The following is a 21934-nucleotide window of genomic DNA, read 5'->3' as shown; positions in this document are numbered from 1 at the left end:
ATAGCATATATACTCATATTACTTCTTGAAATGGACCAAAAATGATATTTGAGTGATCTTACATTTGGCTAATTGATGCATCATCTGCCCGTTTAAAATTCCAGGAACGCCCACAGCTAGACGACAACCACCTTGCAGAAATTTGGAGGAGGAAGAAGAAACTGTATTGGGGGTGTTTGGAATTTGGTTGTTCACCCAGTAAACATTAAATTTAAGCTTTTCAGATTGGTGCAATCTGTTCATATTGGTTGTTTTCAAGAATAGGTAGGTATGAAATGTAGAACTGACAAATAACTATGGCAATCTAAGCAGTTCTTTTGAAAATTGTGGATGGTGTTTTCAATGTTTTGATTTTCACTCAGTTCAGAGTCAGAATCTACTAAAGTACTAGTGCTAGTCAAAACACAAGACATGCATGAAGGACTGCAGTCAATTATATAATATTGGATAGCTTTTAGTGTGATACGAGAAATCGAGAATATACCACACAAGCCATGAAAATGCTGAGCGAGTCGGAAGCTTTTTGGGTGCCAGAGTCATGAGAGTACTATCAAAATAAACGTGTTTTGCCTTTTGGTGCCATTAAAAATGCCTTGTCTTGATTTGGAAACCAGTTGTTACACTTTGAAAATTGTGTACTGAATTTCACAAACATAAATTATCTGATTGTATCCAAATAATGTAGCTACCCAAATAAGGCAGATCGTAAACAGCGCCGCTCATCAGTAAAATTCACTAAAAATGATGTTTATATCAATTTAAAGAAATTCCAGCGCTGGGCAAATCAAGCAATCTCCTGATTGGCAAACATACTTGTCAGTGGCGTGTCCAGGGGGGGCTATGGGTGCTGAAGCCCCCTGCACTTTGTTAAAAATCATGTAAAATCAGCCGTTTTTTGGCGATTTTAGCCCTTACAACTGTAAGCCCCCCGCATAAATCTGAAAGAGAGGCTGAGGAAAAGATTCTGGTGTCATATTTTCTTGTACATGGCCATGCGTTTTGAGTTGGGCCGGTAATGCGTTACATGTTTTCGCGAGATGAAAATTGCATGTTTTTTTGTTTGGATATGAATATCTTCCACATACTATACCCAACATATATAAAAGTATACATTTTCTGACTGCAAATGAACCAAGGAATCCAAAAATGCACTTTAAAATGACACAGGGTGTAACACTAAGGAGCTATGAAACTGAAAATACCGAATATTTTAGGGAAAAAATGTAAAATTTGACAAATTAAAAAAAAAAGTTAGCTTCACCCCACATATTTAAAAGTTCCATATTTGAATTCCTCTCAGTCAGAGCTTTAAATACATATATAACATCATAGGGTTCAATAAAATTAAAATGATTTTGCGCCAGCCTCTTTCAAGGCATATTTTCCCATTGACTTCAATGTGTAACCCGAACGGAAAATAAAATATGCAAAATTGCTTCTCAAAGTCAAAGCAAATTAAATTACCTGGAATATGATTGTATGGTCTTATAGTATGCAGTTTAAAGTGAATTATAAAAATGTGAAAAAAGAAATGGACCTCTTGCATCATATGACCCCTGGGGGTCACTTTTATTAAATTTGCTCCTCCTGATCCTCCTCCTCCTGATCCTCCTCCACCCCGCACATTATGCTAATTAGATGCAAATTATTCAAATGTTAATAACTTCTTACAACTTTTTTAAGGTTTACTGTATTGGTCTCATCACAAGCTGTAATTTGACACCAAATTTAGGCTACATAGGCTGCATATTAACTGAGAAAATTAAAAAGATGAACCCTAAAATGTCGCGCGCATGTAACATCTCCACCTATTTACTGGCCCAATTCAAAACGCATGGCCACATGTGAGCCCAGCACTATATTTTGTGAGCCAAATTACTTTTTACCACGGCCATGTAAATATTAAAGAAGTTACAACAAATTATTCATCGCTATGTCGAGTCAGTTTTCAGCTCGGAACTCGGAAACACAAAATTTAAGTAAATTAAACTGTCGATTTTTAAATGCTTCGTATCATTTAAATTGGTTTTTTCAGCAATCAGGTATATTTTTAGTGTCAAGTTGAGAGTCAGATTTTGTTTTTGGTGCCAAATTCAGCTGACAGCACTGCCAGGAAGCAGTGTTGGAATTAAGGCTTAAGCATTTTTTTATGCGTAGCAAAATTTGCTTTTATTACTTGGTACATTCACATGCAGTCAAACCTCTTTTATCCAGCCATGATGGGACTAGGGGTGTGATTTTCTTTTCTTTCTTTTTTTATTTCTTTACTTTTTTTGATTTTATAGTATCAATAAAAATAAAAAAAAATAAAAAAAAAAAAAAAAAAAAAAAAAAAAAAAAAAAAATTCACGATGTTTTGTGTTTTTAATAAGAAAATTGATACTTTGTTTTCATGTCATACTCTATTATTTAATGATATCAAAATGCATTGAATTAACTTAATTAAGCTGTTGTAATTAATTAATACATTTGTTTAATTGTATTTGTTATTAATTCATTAGATTAATAACTTCAAAATAAGACCAAAACCATTTGTTCATGATGAATTTGAGCAAAAATATAGGAATAAGAAGAAAGCAAAATGTGACGGCACCCCCTTTTTTAGGGTCCCAGTTTAAAAAACATGACCAAATATTAAAATTTGATTTTTATTGCCAGTTAGAACCAGTGCCGTACTATTACGCTGACTTTCGTATTCGGCGAGGAGGACGATTTCGACCTCCTCGTTTGTTTACAAACAGAGAGGTAGACAAAGGGCCTGTCAAAACTGTTCCGCTTGTCCAAATACTCAAGTATCAAAAGGATGGTCCACTATAGAGTGGTTCACGCAACATGAATAGGGGATTAAAACACTGAAGTAGGACCATGTGCTTCTTTTGACCTATTTGCCATCAAGATTTCGAATGAAAACAGTTCAGATCCAGAACAGGATCATGTCAGAAATTAATATTTTGTTCTGGGTCTGATTATTCGGACTAAGTTAGAACTAAGGATTAGGATTTAGCTATGCTTCATTTGGCGAAACAAGATAATATTTTTTTTTTAATTCCAAAAAATTTGTTATATGTATTTTTTCTAAAATCTAAAGTTGTATGTACATACATCCTAGATATAATATCAAAATTGCATGGTTCCTGCACATAATGATAAAGGATCATGCGTAGTAAAGTCGCTGGGTGGGCGCTTATAGGGGCATGGGCGGTTAAGGCTAATGTAAGCACCGGGAAAATGCGCGATTTTTGAGAGCACATTTCACGCAACAGTTTTAGAAAATTCGTGATTTGTCTATGATATTCCCAAAATGCGTGCATTTTCCCCAAAAAGTTCAAATTTGTAGTTTAAAAAAAAAAAATTAATGTTTTCTTTTTTTCCTGGGAGACTCACATAGAGAATCCCGTAAAATGCCTTCATTCAACTTGATCGGCTCATTCACTCAGCAAACTTACGCTCAAGTTCAGCACCGAATTCAACCACAGATTCTCAACACATTGAGAATCTGTGATTCAACACCCGCCATCACGAAAACATGACCAGCTTTCAACTCCGCTGATTTTTGACAAATTAATCAATACTACCGATTAATCAATAAAAGTTTCTAACCAATGCAGTGATTGGACATCTACCCACTCACAACACGATAATCAGCCAATCATGTTCTGGTTTCTATATACACGACGACACTGCGACCCGAATCGTGTGCTCACTTGCGGGTTCATGTTTACGACTGTCAAAATTGCACTCTGTTTTTTTCTGCATGGATTGTATTGCGGATCGCCATGGAATCTTTCAATTTTAGTAAAAACTTACATTTTTTGGAAAATGAATACTTTAAAAATGGATATCTTGGAAAAATTTTAAAAATTCGCGGCCAAACCTAAAATTAGTGATTATACCCAAAATTCATGAATTTCGGCGTTGTTTGCACATCGCGAATTCTCCCGGTGCATAGGCTAATGAAATCGAATTATTAGTTTCCCGTCACATTTTTTTCAGTGAAATATGAGGCCATGATTTCATTATTCATTATTTCGGAAAATTTCATTATTGTCAAAACTTTCATTTACCTTTGTTGATGAAAGACCATCTCAAAATGAGTATTATGCTTAAATCATCATTACAGACATTTTGCAACAGATTGAGAAAAGATTTGAATTTGTTTTTATTAAAATGAAAAGAAATTTGCAATTTTTGTAATCACTAGAAACATGATGAGGTAATCCTTAAATGTCCATTATTTACTACATCCTCTACCCCTACAACTAAGAAAAACTGCTGATTATGATCAGCCAGGGATGTCAGACATTTTGAGAGTTTCAATTTCAATTTTTTTTTTTGCTGATGCAGGCGGGTGACGGGAAACTAATCATTTCATTTCATTAGCTTAATGGAGTGAACACAGTGCAATTTAAATTAAATAATGCATATGCAGCTGCAAAATCCAATAAAACTTAATTAATATGTGAAATGTGCACAACAGTGATGTATAAGTATGAATTTGGGGAATGGATTGGTTAAATTTATGTTTAACTAACAATATTATATAAAAATAACATTTCCATAAAAAATAGATTTCACTACAGTATATCAGATAATGTGCCCTTTTAACTATGAGTTAAAAACAAATGAGGAAAAACTAAGAAAATCTCTATTGCATTCCATCGCCTGACATCGAAATGCATACAATTGTTAATGAGGTCGACTGGGTCAATATGACATTGCAGCTGTAGGCAAGGTCGGCTACACGTAATAAGTTGTGTTCACATTTTGAGTTACACCCGGCGTAAGCTTATGCTAACCTTGATCTAAATTCCACAAATATTTTCCCTACTCCTACAGGCGTGTCCACACCTAGCCTACTCCTAGCACTACGCCTACTAATTCCACCAAGTATTCACTTCTGGTCGGCGTAAACATTGGCTACCACTTCCGGTGTTTTTGTGACCTTTATCAACCACGCGATATGTAATTTCTTAGTTCCGACCAACAAAAGGTCAAACTTACTCCGGATGCCAGGCGTAATCTGCGTTTACATTGCAACTTACGCCTGGCGGAAGTTACACCCAGCTCGCTACTCCTGACTTTTGTCAGGAGTAAATTGTCGAACGTACGCCTGGCGGAACTTACGCTGACCATCGTTCACATTGCACCTACTCCTGGCAGCACCTACCGCTACTCCTAGCAACTTGCGCTGACCAAGTTCCGCCGGGCGTACATCCGACAATGTGAACACGACTATACATGTATTTCTACCATATTATGAATTAAATCTTTTGTTCTGTACTTTTATTAAAACTCAGATTTTGTCACAAAGGCCTTGATTTTTGCAGGGAACACAAATGTAGTTCAATATAAAGTACATTCAGGCACAATCATGTATAAATGAAAATGTTGATAACAAAATTGAGGGTGCCCTTCGAAAATGTTACAATATTGCTTTAAGATTATTTCTTGTACATTAAATTTTGACCAAAGTGTATCCATGAGCATCAGAGAGATCAAGAACCCCACTTCCAATCAATGCATTTAGTTGTACCATATTTTTTGTTTTGGGAGCTTTATTTCCTTATATTAATAATATTATTGATTTACATAAATTAGAATTAGAATAAGAGACAATTGTTTTATATATTACATGTAAGTAGAATACTGAATAACATTATGAATATTATCTAGTACCAATCTGAAACTGCTGGTATAATAAGAAAAATTGAACTTACACTAGCTCAGACTCAAAAAAATACCATTTAGCAGGCAAGGCATGTTGCGGCACCGAGGTCCAAATATTATTTGAAACAACATAAATGCCACTGATTACAGATATCATAATGTGTAGAATTGTGTTATTTATGTAGTTTTGAAAGTTATGGAATATTAAATTAAAACAATGACAGTTACTAAACTCATAAAAGTTCAAGAAACTTTGATTTTTCAGAGATTTGATTTTTAGGATTAAACAATTCCAAGTAGAACTTTTAATGTCCAAAATACATGTCTAGTGAGAGTACTTCCTGCATCTTTTGTACGAGTCCTCTAGGATAGTTTGTTTTTCTCTCATGTTGAGTAAAAGAATATTCTTCTGTGTGTTTCTCCTATCAGGAGGCACTACCTCTGTGAGTAGTGCATTGAGCATCTGACTACTACTGTGCTGGTACTTGCGTCATGGGTCGTAAGAGTAAACGTAAACATCATCCGGACCCAGAAGATGTCGCCAAAGCAGATAGGAAAGAGATCAACTCCCTCTGTGGTCAGCTTCTTGAAGGTTGGTGTTACTATATTTGCAAAGACCGTTCACACTGCCCAATTTTGCGCAGTTTACGGCGTAAAGATGGATTCAGCACCTTATTCGCCGAACCAGAGGAGGCTTAAAGGCATTCCTACAATGCACTATGATTGGGAAATTTGATCAATATAACCTAATTTTAAAGGCAAAGTCCCCATTGCCACACACACAAAATGGTAATTTTAAAACTGCAGCCAACAAGCTAATAGTTGAGACTTATAACTTATATTTGAATTTCTTACAGGAAACATTCATATTGTCCCAATGCATTAATTTTATTCATAAGTCTCAATGTTTTGAATGTTAAATAAAAGGATAAAAACACCAGATATTTGCACACAATCCCTGCAAGGCATGGTTAACTGTACCACATGTGTACAAAAGCCAGACATACCAAGGTCAGAAACCCCATTGGGTTATGGGAATGCCTTTAAACATCCTCTGTCGCCGAACAATCTGTGTTTGCGTAGGCACAACATAGTTCTTTTTACGCGATCGGTCGGCCTGTGCGAAAGGTCTTTGCAAAATAGTGTAGTCATTAATGTGATTGTAAGATTCTGTCAAGACTAATGGGGACAGGGTTGTTTTCATTTTAGCTGCTCTGGCTTACTGAATTGGTTCTTGATGTTGCAATGAACGGAATACATTTTGTTTTTTGAATTGTGCAAGTTCTTTTCCAAGTTCAATATGTCTTTTGATGTCTTTGCTCACAGTTTGCTCCAGACCAACACCATTAGCACCTGTCAAGCAATGGGAAGAGTTTATGCTGATTTATGCTATTGTGTCAAAAGTCTGCAAGAAACAGCAAGGTAAGTTTTTAAAAAATAGTTAATGAATGAATTAACTAATTATTGTGGAATGTATATAGAGATTGTTCAAAGGTTGCAAAATTACTCCTACATCTACAAAGTGATGCAAAAACATCTCAATGGTACAGAAATGTAAACATGATCTGAAGTGGGGTTAATACCATTTAGGCCTAACGGATAAACACAATTACACGAAATGAGAAATGTGTTGAAATTGTCCCCATTTATGCAGATGTGTAGGTTCATTGTCCCTAGTCGACATAATATAGCAAGAATGTGTGCAGGGGTGCACTTGTGCCAGCATTCTTGTGGGGTACTGTGTAAGTTGCAGCAATAACTTGTGGGGTACAACTTCTTTGTGGGGTATAAATTATATCATGGATCCCATAAAGAAAAAAAAGCTTATAGGACCCCATAAGGCCTGAAACATGCAGATTGGCTATTTTTAGAGGTACCTCATAAGGGGAGTATAGTGGGTCTGTGTGAAAAAAACGTTCCCCACAAACTATTGGTGGTACATTTTTGGTACCCCACAAGAATGGTGTGATTAAGGAATATACCCCATAAAGAACCGCTGGCCTATTTAATACACACATAATGCTGGACCCCACAAGAATCCTGGTGTAAGGGGGGGTGTTTGTGTGTGTGCCTTGTGTTATTCTGAAAACTATATTTGCATGTACATGTATACTGTGTGTGTGACTTATGAAAACCCACACTTGTCAGCTATTAATATTAATACTTTCATTAAGGGATCTGGAATGAGCGTTTCGACAGTATTTTTTGTGGGACATGAGAGCACATCAGACATATCGAATTGCATTCTGAATACGAAGAATGTCTTTCTGATATCAAATAATTTTCATTTTTGAAATTCACGATATAATACAAATTTTATGACAAATTATTAAAATTTGATATTTTTCACATTTTTGATATATAACAGTCCTTGAAGTAAATTTTATAAATCTAATGATATATTCTTAAAGTGTATGTAGTTGGGAGGAAAAGCCGACGATTAATTGAAAATTTTGACCTTTCATATTGACGATATGGATTTTTTTCCCAAAAAGACCTAATTTTTTTTGGTGTTTTGGGGGAAAAAATCCATATCTTCAATACGAAAGGTCAAAATTTTCAATTGATCGTCGGTTTTTCATCCCACCTACATACACCTTAAGTATAAATCATCAGATTTATAAAGTTTACTTCAAGTACTGTTAAATATCAAAAATATTAATTTTAATCATTTGCCATAAAATGTGTATTACATTCATGTAATTTCAAAAATCAAAATTATTTGATATCAGAAGGACATTCTTCAGTATTCAGAATGCAATTCGATATGTCTGGTGTGCTCTAATGTCCCACAATAAATACTGTCCAAACGTTCATACCCCACCCCTTAAGGCCTCTGCATAAAACAAAGCAATGTATATTTCATAAGCATAATAAGTGCAGGTTAAAGATGTGTTTCAAGATAACTATGTTTAATCATTTCAGATACAAGATTTAAGAACCACAAGAGAGAAGAGCACTTTGAAGTTTTTGATGCATGGGCTAAGGAGCATGGTGTCACAGGTCCAGGTGAAGCTTTCTGCATTGAGCGATACGAAGAGGGTGGTTATGGATTGAAAGCTCTCAAGGATCTAAAGGTACAGTGGCAAAAGTTATATGTGATTCATTTGTGCCATTTCTAAAAAGTTACTGAGATTTGTTGCTGAAGTATGATAGTTTCTCTGCACAATACTATGTTCACCTTGAGTTTGGTAGTAAAGTTAGTACCTGAAATCAGTGAAATGCAATTGTGCTGCAAGTGTGCCAACATCCCACCCTTGTACATAACGTAAACGTTCGCCTAATGGCGCTATGGGCGCCCTTGACATAACTGGAATTTTAGACACTCTAAAAGTGCCCTCCCATAAAAATCCCACCAGCAAAAAAGGGCACATACCCTTAATTCTTGTTGGGAATTTTAGAGGAGGGAGCTCTCTATTTGTACATGAAATTTACCCTGAGGCAAAGGAGCCCATTAGGCGAACATTTAGGGTATGTGTACATTCTTGTACACTCTGTAGAATGAGGTTAGCAAATGGGTAAGCTGGAAACCACATGCACAAGTAAGGAGACGAAGCCTGTGAAATTGAGCTCATAGAAAAAGGAAGTGCTTGTTGTTTTTGTATAGAAAAGTGTGAATTATCTTGTCTGATTGATCATGCTAATTGTTGAATATATGATTCTTTTCTATTTTAGACTGAAGATCTGTTTCTGTCTGTTGGAAGAAAGGTTATGATTACAGAGAACAATGCTAGAGAATCAGATCTTGGTAGGTTTTAATTAGAGACCAAAGTTTTCCGTTTTACCAGTAAAGAATACCGAATTCAAAGTTTTGGTGGTAAACCAGTTTATGTCATAACTTCTTGGGGAACACTTTGTCAAACTAATTAATGTCATTTTAAGCTTTGCTTTGCCTTAAACACTCCAAATTCATGCTAACAATAATGGTCTGTCTATGTGGAGGGTGAAATTCAGCAATTTGAAAACTTTTGGAAACTGGTATTGCAATTCACAAAACAGAATTTGCCATTTAAAAACGGAAAACTTTGGTCTCTAGTTTTAATTCATGTTTATGAATGTAATTGCAGGTCCTGAAATATATGACTCAAAACACTGCATTCCGTGTTTACTATGTTTTAACTATTGATGTTATGAAAGCAATCACTCTTCTAAGAGCTCTCCTTTACTTCCTGAGAGTGATGTATAATTTTGGATTCAGTGATGTCAATGTAAATCACACTCCTGACAGCTCTCCTAAAAATCCTTTGGATCACATTGCAAACCTCACCTGTAACTTTCAGAAGTTTAAGCATTGATTACCCTCCTTTTTAGATCCTGCAATTAGAGGGAAACTAGAACCTTATCACCTTATTCTTGTCCTTTGATGCTGTCGACAATCATCTCTTTTGTAATTTGTATTACAGTTGAATGCTTAAATGAACACTTATACTTTCCAGTATTACCCTTAATGTTCAGAACTCCTACATTGTCCCAGTAACTACTTTGGGCAATTAATGTAAAAATGTCATAATATTAACACATAATTTGTGAACTTGTACATTTCGAAAGGAAACATATCGACTGCTCAGTGCCAGAAGTGGGTACATGCAATAGCTGCCCTATGATCATTTCACAATTTACATACAGTATATTGTACTCATCTACACATGGCAGCAATTACACTTACCCACTCCTGGCACTGAGTAGTCAAAGTTCAGAAATCCAAATGTATGACCATCCACGATGAACCCATTGGAAAGTCACCACAATTTTGAGTATCTTAGATTATTGAACAGTTGAAATCTCCAGAAAACAAGCTTTAAAATGATACATCACTTGTCATTTGTGTGGGAAATCAAGTTTGCTCTTGAAATTCTTTTGTGTTCTTTTGATTTCTATAATGTTCATTGGTCCATATCTCTGAATAAGCACTGGCGACTTTACAATGGGTTTGTCGTGGATGGACACATATGAACAGAGCTTTTATTTTCTGACTTTGTTGTTTTCTCCTAACCTTTCAGGTCCATTGATACGTAAGGATCGTGTATTACAAGGCATGCCTCATGTGGCCCTGGCACTCTTCTTACTTGCTGAAAGAGTCAATGATCAGTCCTTCTGGAAACCATACATTGGTATCCTTTAATATGGTAGTGGATTCTCCAAAACAATGCATGTGTGATAAGACAGCAGTTGTCAACTGTTTTCAGTACATTGTTATTACACATTTGCAAACTTTCATCAGAATTTTTTTTTTTCCTTGAGGTATGGAGGTTTGTAGTGAAGCTGTTACGTTAAATGAACAAGCTGTTTTAAACACAATGAATAAATTGTGTGTGTTTGTTCTTGTGAATAATTTTCCAGGCAACCTACTCATTTGCTTGATGGCATCAAATACTAGTAGTTATATCTGAGACGAATAAACTATATTCGTCTCAGGTTATATTAACTTTCTGTGATTTTGAGGCAGAATTGAGAACATCAAATATTAGCTTTATCAGTAGTTTAAAGAACCACAAGATCCGACCATTTATCAAGGTGTACATATGTGAAGTCATCAACTGATTGTCTGGCTGTAAAATATACCTTCAGATCAATATCGGTAAATCCAAACATGTATATTGTAGTGTGTGATTTTGTGCCTGTATATACTCCTTGACTTTTGTATCAGATATCCTTCCTACTTCCTATTCCTTGCCACTCTATTTTACTCCTGAGGAGCTTCAGCAACTGCAGGGATCACCTGTATACAGTAAGTCAACAATATTCTTGGTTGTGATTTCATGTTTGATTTAGCTTAGATCTGGAGCATGAAAGTGGGACGCGACTGATTTTTTTTACCTTGATATTTTGTGGACATTATAAAAAAAAGTATGAAAATCCTGATAATGGCAAAAAAAAATCCGGTTTGAAATTCATATCAGAATAAAAACACATTGTAAACCACAGCAGTTAGAGATGTAGGGTCAATCCAGACATGGATAGTGAAAACAACGGTCCACAGAAATGTGTGTGCGCATTTGGATGGTTAAAACTCATGCAGTGGTGTATCCTTGTCCAAATTTGCCGGTGCGGAAACATATGCATGTGCATTGTATGTACATCACTTGCTCTATTATTTCAATTACTTGCTTAAATTTTTTTTTTAATTGTGAAATATTGATATATTGATTGTCTTGCATTTTGTATGTAATTTGTAAAGGCTGCCATATTCGTTAATCTTGTAAAGTGAATCAAGTGAATAATGTTGATAAAACTATTACAGTTTCTGTCAAAGAAGAACGGCACTTGTTTACATTTTGAGAGCGTGCACAGTGTAAACACGGAAGTGGGGTTATGATTGGCTGATTCAATCGTCTGACAATCATAACATCAGACGCTGTAAACGTTGGTCGGCGCAAACAAAGCTCCGCGTATGTCGCTCATTAACAGGGCGCTCGCGTAAATCTGAGCAAGGGACTGCCGTTCTTCATTGAAACCGAGTGTAGTTGTGCTTTGCATCTACTAATGATGTCTGTCTTCTGCAACTGCTTTGTGTGCAGGTGAAGCCCTGAAGCAGCATAAGAACATTGCCAGGCAGTTTGCATACTTCTATAAGATGTTGCAGGCCTCACAGGATGCAATCAAACTTCCCTTGAAGGATAAATTCACATATGAGGGATACAGGTAAGAATCAATATGATAAGGGTATATTGGGCTATTCCATTTAAAATCCACACTACCCATGTGGCAGGTTTTGGACATATCTTCCACAGAGGCTTGTCGAAGATTTTGGGTATATCTTCCACAGAGGGAGTATTAATTTCAAATGGAATTTAAACACATTAGACAGCTCCATTTAAATTTCATACACCTTCTGAGGAAGATTCAACCTGAATCTTCCACAGAGGGAGGGTGTGTTTCGTATTGACCTGCCTAATGTGTTCATTCCATTTGAAATTCATACTCCCTCTGTGGAAGATATGTCCAAAATCTTCCATAGGGTTAGTGTGGATTTTAAGTTGAATAACCCATTGCTAGTGCTGATTCTTGAGACAGCAGATTGATTTTCAAGAACTACATGTGTGAATATACTTCACACAACATGTTGGTGACAATCAGCTGATTCTTACAAAGTTTACTTGTGGTAATCACAAAACATTGAACCAAAATTGAACCAAGTTTACTGAACTATTGTGAAAGTAATGTGAACTTGTTTACGGATAATGTGTAGTTGTATTGTAACATAGGGTCTTATTTCAAATACATCTGTTTTTTAAGCATCATTTCAAATGAACATATCCCGTCTTTAATCATCAGAACACAACTAAGTTGCAATTAAATGCAGTTGGTACTTTTTGGTTACATTAGTCAATCAAACAACTAGTGATGTTGGCTTCAGATGAACAATGTCCAAAATTTGAGAGTATTTTTAAACAGCTTCAAGAACATTGGATGCATGTAAAGATTAAGATTTCATAAAATATATTATAAATTTACCAATCTTGTTACAAAGATTCAGTGATCAAATGAGTTGCTTGTCATTTGATTCTCTTGCCATTTGGTCCATGATGGCGTATGATTTTATGGATTGGGATTTATGATAAGAGTTAAAGGTTTTAAGTGGGGTTAGTCTAAGAGTTCAAATTGTATTGAGATAGGGCTAGAGGTGGCATTAAACCTCAAATAAACTCTAGATAGTAAATGTTTTATATATGTGTGTCATTGTGTTTGCAGGTGGGCTGTAGCTTCTGTGATGTCTCGTCAGAATCAGATTCCATCCAAAGACGGGTCACACCCTATATCAGCTCTCATCCCTGTGTGGGACATGTGCAATCACACCAATGGAAAGGTAAGAATCAAATTCCATCCAAAGACGGGTCACACCCTATCTTGACTCTCACAAAACCAGACATAAGTCACTCATTTTGAAAATTGAGTTTTTGATGTAATCATTTAGTACAGGTCTTCAGCTTTCATTTGATAGCAAAATTATGTTTCTGGGACATGTGGTATTCATTCTACAGTCTTTCAATGAGAAGGGGGAAGCGACACATAAAGAAAAAAATAAATGTAAGAAAAATGGCTTTGAAGTTGTAAAATGACATGTTAAGGACTTGGTTTGGCTCAGGAAATGCTAGATTTTGGGCGCTTTAGACGTAAAAGAATATTTTGTTTTCAGTGGTAGGTTAAAGTAAACATATTAAGGAATCAAAAAATAATAAAAACTGAGAAACAAAATCTGCAAGGTTTTCACCCCTTTCCCAACATTGACTCACTGTATCTTGAAATGGCTAAGTGTGACTTGTGGCAGGTTTTGTCAGAGCGGGTCACGTATGTGTCAGATTTGTGTCCCACAGAGTGGTATTCATATTTATTACATGCACAAAATACTGTATGTAAACCTTTCTTTTTCCTGTTACTCTAATCCAAATCCGTTCCAATTTCCATCTCGTCAGATCACTACTGGTTACAACATGCCAAATGACAGTTGCGAGTCGGTGGCGCTTCACGACTTCAAGGAAGGGAGCAGATCTTCATCTTCTACGGAGTACGTCCCAACGCCCTTCACCTTCTGTACAGTGGTTTTGTGTTTCCTGAGAGTCACTGTGACAGCATGGGAATACAACTAGGCATCAGTAAGAACGATAAGCTCTATCTGATGAAACAACAGATGCTAGGTAGAATGGGACTCACTGAGTAAGTCTAGGCGCAACTCGTCGGTCGCAACACATAGTGGTGTCCGTGAAGGACAAAATACGTTTCTGATCAAAATGATTTTGAAGGATATGCTATTAATAACGGAGTCTATACTCCTCCACTGTTATCTCTCAGTGACCCGATTTAAGGTTCAAACTATTAAACTATATCTTCAATAGTTAACAAGTAATAAATATTATAGGATAATAGCTAGCTCTAAACCTATACGCCACTATGTGAAACGGAAAATGTTGAAAAACACTCTACGCCACTATGTGTTGCGACCGACGAACTGTTGTTTGCTATTTGATTTTGTGATGGTGTTTATATGATGTTGCTCTCAGGGGTATATAAACTTGAAAATTTCCTTATTTTTTGGTAAGGAAAAAAATAAGCACTTTTTGGAAGTTGTGAAAGAAAAAAACCCTTTTACCCATTGGAAAGGATGTCAAATTATGGAAATATGATATTTTGTGAAAATAAAGGTATGGAAAAAATAGCCTTTCTGTGAAAAGATATATTCCCCTGGTTGCTCTATCTAAATATTTTTCGCAGTATTTATTAGACTGTTATTGAATTTAATCCTTATAAAAGTTCAACACTTATAATCAAATGCAGCAAACCTTTGACGAGCGTGATTACCGTGATGTTGCAAATTCGAAGCTAAACAACGCGTACGGCGCACAGTTCATTCATAAATTTCCACTCGGCAACAGCAGATTGCCTCAGCAGCCAATCAGAGACAAGTGCGTCCAACGCAGTAAATACGCGATGTATACTTAAAATACGCGCTCAAATGTTTACTGCATTTGACTATAACTGACTTCAGCCTGTAATGTATTTGGTCGGTGATGGATAAAAACTGTTCTGGAATTGCACTTTTTTAGTAACCTTAATGTTAAGACTGAAGCTGAAATGGTTAAAATTGGACTTGCATTTGTAAAATGATCAATGCAACATGGTGAGAGAATTTGTAACATGAAGAATAGAAAAATGGAAAAATGTCATTTCATCACTGACCACAAAATTGGATTGTTAATAATAGTGTTACATTTTCTGCTGAATCACAGATATAAATCATTTTATAGACTGAAGAAAATACTCTTATAATAGTTCACTAAATTTGTTTGCATATATCACATAATTTATCAAGTTAACTCACAGGAATGTGTATATAAGAGTTCACACACAAAATATGATATATATGCAAAGGCTGCCAGTTGTTTACATTTTGAGAGTGCACAGCGTAAACACTGAAGTGGGGTTCTGATTGGCTGATTCAATCGTCTGACAATCATAACAACTGATGACCGATAATCTGATTGGTCGATTATGCATCAAAACATTGGTTGGTGCACACAAAGCTCTGTATGCCACTCATTAACAGGGCACTTGCATCAATTTCAGCAAGGGACTCTGGAACTGAGTGTAATATAGCTATCATTTTATAAAATGTGAAACTATTTGCCCTTCATGAGCGACAAATCAAAATGGTGGATTTACCACATAGTGTTAAACACAGGCAATTTTGAGTCGATACTCTTTGGGCATAATCTCTTTGATACAGTATTAAATGACATGAGGGGGTTTCCAAAAATCATCAACATCTGTACATTTTTTGCACTTTGGGGAAATACCAACGACAAATTAATTATGCAGCAAATGTTACCCAATATTGTGAAAATCAACACATGGCCGCTTAATGATCTCATTAGGCATCCAAACGTGACATATTTACCCAGTCTATACAAATTGTATCATTGTAGTGGTAGATTGTAGTCTGACCTCATTATCTGATGATGTTATTGATCAATAAGTCAGGGCTGTCAGGCTTATCTTGGTTTCGACCAATGACAGCCGAACAAGTTATTGTATTGTGATATTACTATATATGTCTATTTAATGAATGTCCAAGGTTGAGTAAATATGCAGTGATATTGTCTGTTTAATTAAGATCAAAAGAAGATGTTTGAAGATCAAAAGCAAACAGGACTTGAGAATAAAGTAAACTAAGGAATGGAATGGGTGTGAATGTGGGTGTGTGAAGAAATAAGAGGGTGTGTCTGTATATGTGCATTTGTAATCACCTACAACTGGGGATGTAAGTGTGATACCATGCATTCCAACCGGGGACTTTTCAGATCTGTGGACTGTCCCCATTTTATAAACATGTGCAATGGGCTAGAAGTAATGTAAATATAAAATCAAGAGTGTGTCCCCTATCGGTGATAAAAAAAACCATCCATGGTTGATAAGTTATATGCTGTAAAAATGGTGTAACGTCCCTGGTTACCCGGTGAAAGTCGGGAAGTAACATCCCTGTTTGGGGTGGGGTGATTTCACATAGAGTAGAGCCTGCAAACCTATAGCGGACATTTGTATGTACTTTTCACACCAGACATGGACTTCATAACAATGTCATCCCCACTTGTCATCACTCTCACAATGTAACCCCCCCCTCCCCTTTTTTCTGATTATGCAAAAACTTGACTTATTCAGACCTACAGTAATTCAATGTTCCCAACATTAATTGTGTATTTGCAGGTCTTCACACAACTTTCCCTTGCTGGGAGCTGAATATCCTATTAGTGCAGAGCTACTAGCATTCCTTAGGGTTTTCTCCATGAGTGAAGGTAAGTTTCTGTGTCATCATCTTGTAACAAATTAGTAGTACTTCATCAGAAATACGGTACTCTTTTGAGTGATTGGTATGATACTTATAAGATAAGTTGCTGTTGAGATGGGTTAAGTAATATAATAATATTGAACTTGAAAAAAATTCGTTCACTCTTGTTTATTTCTCCCAAGCCTGGTATTTAAATGGAAGGGAGAGCCTGGACAAATGGACATAAAATTGTGAGAGTGAAAAGATACCAGTGGGAATTGAACCAGTACACCCTACAGCAAATTAGTGAACCTGTCTTGGTCATAAGTGTGCTGGATCAATCCCTGTCAATTGTGATCTCTGATGAGAACATGGTGGAGTGGTTATGGAACACACCACGTCCCAGGTTCAATTTTCAGCAGTGGCAACTTGCTTGGGTATTGGTTCTACCACTCTTCTCATAGTGTATTTAATAGAATTGGGGAAATGAACCATGGGAGTACTCTGGGTTTTTTTTTGGAGGGGATGTTAAACCATCAATCCTGTGTACAGAGAGGCATACAGTCAAGTTTGGAAAAAAGTTGGATTTCAATCCCTGACTGTCCCATCTTGTGATCTTAATGTTTTATGGTGAGTAATGTTTATGTTGTTTTATTTTCTTTCAGAGGAACTGCAGAAACGTTTGTTCGATACCCATTTTTCTGAATCTTTGGGGGATCTGATTCAGCCAGAATTCATAGTGAGCAAAGAAAATGAGATTCGCTGTTGGACATTCCTGGAAACAAGACTGACACTTTTGCTGAGACAATACAAGACATCACCTGAGGCAAGTATATGTCCTTCAAGTTCAAACATGAGCTCAAACAAAAATACTTTGTACTCCAAGTCACAAAATGTCCAAATTTGTCAGGGGCAGTCAACTATAAACAATTTCTCTTCCAAATTTGGTAAGTTTTTACAACTTTGTGTGAAGGAGCAAAGAAGAATCAAAATGTTTTAATACCTGTATATCTAATTGAACTAAATAATTAGATGTATTGCAAGTGGGAATGACCCTACAGACTTATTTAATCTAGTCCCATTCTATTTCCAATAATGTTTAAGTTTTCTAACAAATGCTTGATGACTTAAAATTGATAATATATTTCTACCAGATATTCTACGTAACAAGTTTACATCATAAAACATTTGTTAGAACTTCAACATTACTGGAAATAGAATGTGACTAGATTAAATAACGTAGATATGTTACATCAAATATTCTACATCGAACCAGGGTTAGCGCTGGGTCAAAATCTCTGAGGTCTATTGGACCCCTTCAACTTCATTCCAAACATTTGGGGTCCGGGGTAATTTTTTGGGGTCCCAAATTTTGTTAAGCATTTTTAGGGGTAATGTGGTATATGTACACATTAAGAGTGTACATTAAGAGTACTGAAGACGAACAATAAAGAATTAAAGAAACAAGCAGATATTTTGTGACTGATCATGCATGTTTTGAACAATTTTGCGACAATAATTACCACATGGCCACCCATGCATGGAAAACTGTAACATTTGTTAAGCTTATTACTGGGTAATTTTGTCATTTGGAAGGAAATTTACTAGATGATGTGAAACAGTCAAACTTTACTATCTGCGCCGGTAGAGGCAGCGTTATGCAATTGCAGTGTTGCAACTTGCAGGCGAATGTGGTTCAAAATTCGCACCCTAACTTCTTAAGCTGATTATCATGTGCCCTTTCTAACACAAATTTTCCTTCAGTAATCAAGAGAAATTCTACATTTTTGAGTATAGGAAACTCACAAATTTACTAGCTGAAGCAATAAAATAATGTGAGGAATCTATGAAATCCTGAAAATCTTGTATAATTTTGGAAGATTGTCACGCAAGGCAGTACACACAATATTTTCGTCTCACCACTGAACTATACACCCATATAAACATTGCTACTTCTATGGCGTCATAGTTGTCTGGCATTAAGTTTGGAGTATGAGATCCATGAACACACATAATTTGCATACTATAATTTGCATATAACGGAGAATACTGTATTTAGTTTGATGATCAATTGGCGAATTTCAGGGATCTTTCTTGCATTCTGAAGACTGACATTGAAATTTATTGCGTCCAGTCGGACGCAGAAGGTTTGATAATTTCAAAATTAATGCGTCCGGCGCTTAAAAAAAGAATTTCAGGGATCTTTCTTGCATTCTGAAGACTGACATTGAAATTTATTGCGTCCAGTCGGACGCAGAAGGTTTGATAATTTCAAAATTAGCGTCCGGCGCTTAAAAAAAGCGCCATGGACGCGAAGACGCGAACCCTGCATCGAACACTCATAGTCTGTAGCGGCCCTTACAATTGAATATGTGTTGGGTTAGGAATGTAGGCTATGTAGCAAATGTTGCTGTTCAAAATGTTACAATTCTTTTTCATGAGTTTCTTTTCTTTTCTTTAAAATAACAGGAGGCTGAGAAATTGTGGAATGATGGCAACCTGTCTGTCCACTCCAAACTGTGTTTGCAACTCAAAATGACGGAACAAAGCATCCTAACAAACTCTATTGCCTTCTGCCAAACTCAGAAAGAAAGGGCACAAGAACTGGAAGATAACGCCACGTCTTATCTTGGCGAAGACCTGGACGGTGCAGTCGATATAGAGGAACTGGACATCGGCGGACATTCCGCACGTCTGATCAAACCACGTGGACCCGTGGCACTAGCCATGGAAGAGGATACTCAACTAGACGATGATGAAGATGACGACGACATTCCGACGACAAGTTCCACTTCACTTTCAACAACGACTAAGGACACTGAAAGCATTCCTGAAATGAGTGACGAAAGTCAGACGGACAGTAGAAATGATGTGGAAGGAAGTGAGCTTCCACCTGAAAACAGTAGTGATAACGGACAGCTTGAAGAGGTTGTATCAAATGGGGACCATGAAATAGTTGAAAGCGGAGGCGTCATCAAAGAAAAGCGGTATGAATGGCGATTATGAACTTGATGAGAGGGATGTGTCAATAGTTGGTAGTAAACTTAGTAGCTTACACCTAGAAACAGAAGAACAGACAAAAGTAACAAAATCAGCAGAATCACAGGACTCAATAGGTACAAATGGAATCGCCATCAATGGAGAACAACTGGAAGAGTCGAAAGAGTAGATATGTGTTATCATGTATAGGTTAATATGACCTGTAATATCGTAGCGTTTGTGTCTCGCCAACCGCCCTCGTTTTACTTCTGTTGCCCAATAATCGCGAAAGCAGGCGGTCGCGAGAGTTGGCGAGACTTGTGGTTCGAAAACCTCTTGTGTTACTCAAAGTAACCATTATTTTCTTTTCAGCAGTGTTATTGATGAGGTAGTAACTTGAGCAAAGACATGTATAGTATTTGTGTTCAATGATGATAAGTCCCACCATGTGATTTAAAACAACAAAAAACATTCCACTTTTCAAAATGAACCAATGCACTTATTTGCAACTCATTCCAAAATATTCTCAGGATTTACTTAACTCATTTTTGTCAAAAAAACATAAATGATTATATTGCAATTATGTGATAAATCGACCAGCTTAAAAGAAGTACATGATCTAGTCTTTCATATATCTGTTGACACAAGACTATAAAAGCAACTCATTTTCACAGTGATAAATTCATTTAGGGACATATGTGGTGTGATCAAGCAAAATCAGTCTGAAGTCGGGCATATTCAATTTTCAGTTTTTACATGATTGTATAAGCATTTGCAAAGCTACATTTTGCAGAAAACCCCATTGAAATTGAACATATAGTTCCAAAGATATGAACAGTATGCAACAAAAGAAATTGTTGTCTTTGTTTGGCTATATCTGAAAATCAATATATCTGACTTCCAACTGATTTTGCCTGATCACATCACATATTAATTTGCAATTTCCCAAACGAGAACACCCTCAAATTCAACAAAATTCAGATTTTATCATTTTTTGAACAAGCAATTCACACTTTCAGAGCGTATTATTTACCTGTTTTTTGCAATAAACTTGATATATTGTGACCAAATCAGCCGATATTATTAATCGTTTGGTGATGCAGTTGACCAAATATTTTGTACAGAAATATCTGTTAAATCCTTTAAGACTATTTCTTGTTACTACACTCTTGCACATGAAGATGCTGCCGGCACTGTCTTAACCCTAACCGAACTTGCGGGTTTTTTGCTATTGGGGGTTAAGCTGGCCCGGCCAGCGATTTCCTGGGTATATATGACTTGGGCTGATTGCATCGCCGCAATCACGTGGAATCCATGCATGCACAGTGCTTTTCGTAGTGCACTTTAGTGCAATTCAGTTCGGTTAGGGTAATTGCCTATTGTTTTGTTCATTCATTCTTGTGTGTGTTTCTTGTTGTGTTCTATTTGTTTAAAAGCAAGTCTCTCAGACTAACTTTTCCACCTATGGGCAGATTATGAAAAGAACTTGTCTGGAAAAAAAGTAGTAATTAAATATCACAGAATGGCAGCTGAATGAGGAAAAACAATCACTTAAATGTTGAAACAATTGACCAAGAATGAAGACTTGGTTTTGATCACCCTTGCCTACTATTTCAGGGCCTCAATTTCGTGCCAGTTTGCGAGAATCAAAAAACATCGAGTCACTTTACTTACTGCATGATTCAATGAAAGAAGTTGATTCTCATAACATCCTGAGATTCTCATTGAATCTGAGGCCCTGTTATCTGACCAGCTTGAACAGGTATATGATTTAGTGCTTATGAACGAAACCCATCTGATTGGTTGTGTTTACTTTTTGATAAAGGTGTAAATAAAAGGTACTACTATAGAATAATGTTATATAATGAAAACGAAAGTAATCATGGTTTATGATTAAATGCTTGTATGATAGCTCTTTAAACAGAACATGTTTTGAAACAAAAGGATAAGACTGTGTGTTTATATAGGTTCAGATTTTGAATATATAATGTACAAAGAGTAAGGTATTAAGAAACGTTGTTGTGTAAA

At 36.2% G+C, this 21934-nt stretch overlaps 1 protein-coding gene across 1 annotated transcript; it reads left to right on the top strand.

Moving 5' to 3' along the window:
- Positions 1 to 118: 118 nt before the first annotated feature.
- LOC140153579 (actin-histidine N-methyltransferase-like) lies at positions 119 to 21366 on the top strand. Its single transcript, XM_072176360.1, is given in 14 exon segments — positions 119 to 264; positions 6097 to 6259; positions 6994 to 7089; positions 8593 to 8744; positions 9343 to 9415; positions 10668 to 10778; positions 11315 to 11395; positions 12186 to 12309; positions 13360 to 13474; positions 14082 to 14148; positions 14151 to 14322; positions 16867 to 16955; positions 17593 to 17753; positions 19397 to 21366. Coding segments are annotated over 13 exon segments (1878 nt in total). The 5' UTR covers positions 119 to 264; positions 6097 to 6159; the 3' UTR covers positions 19934 to 21366.
- Positions 21367 to 21934: the final 568 nt, after the last annotated feature.

This window comes from Amphiura filiformis, chromosome 5 (genome assembly GCF_039555335.1).
Source record: "Amphiura filiformis chromosome 5, Afil_fr2py, whole genome shotgun sequence".
Taxonomy (NCBI): domain Eukaryota; kingdom Metazoa; phylum Echinodermata; class Ophiuroidea; order Amphilepidida; family Amphiuridae; genus Amphiura; species Amphiura filiformis.
Note: the sequence above shows the minus strand (reverse complement) of the source record. Positions and strands in the feature narration are given on the sequence as shown.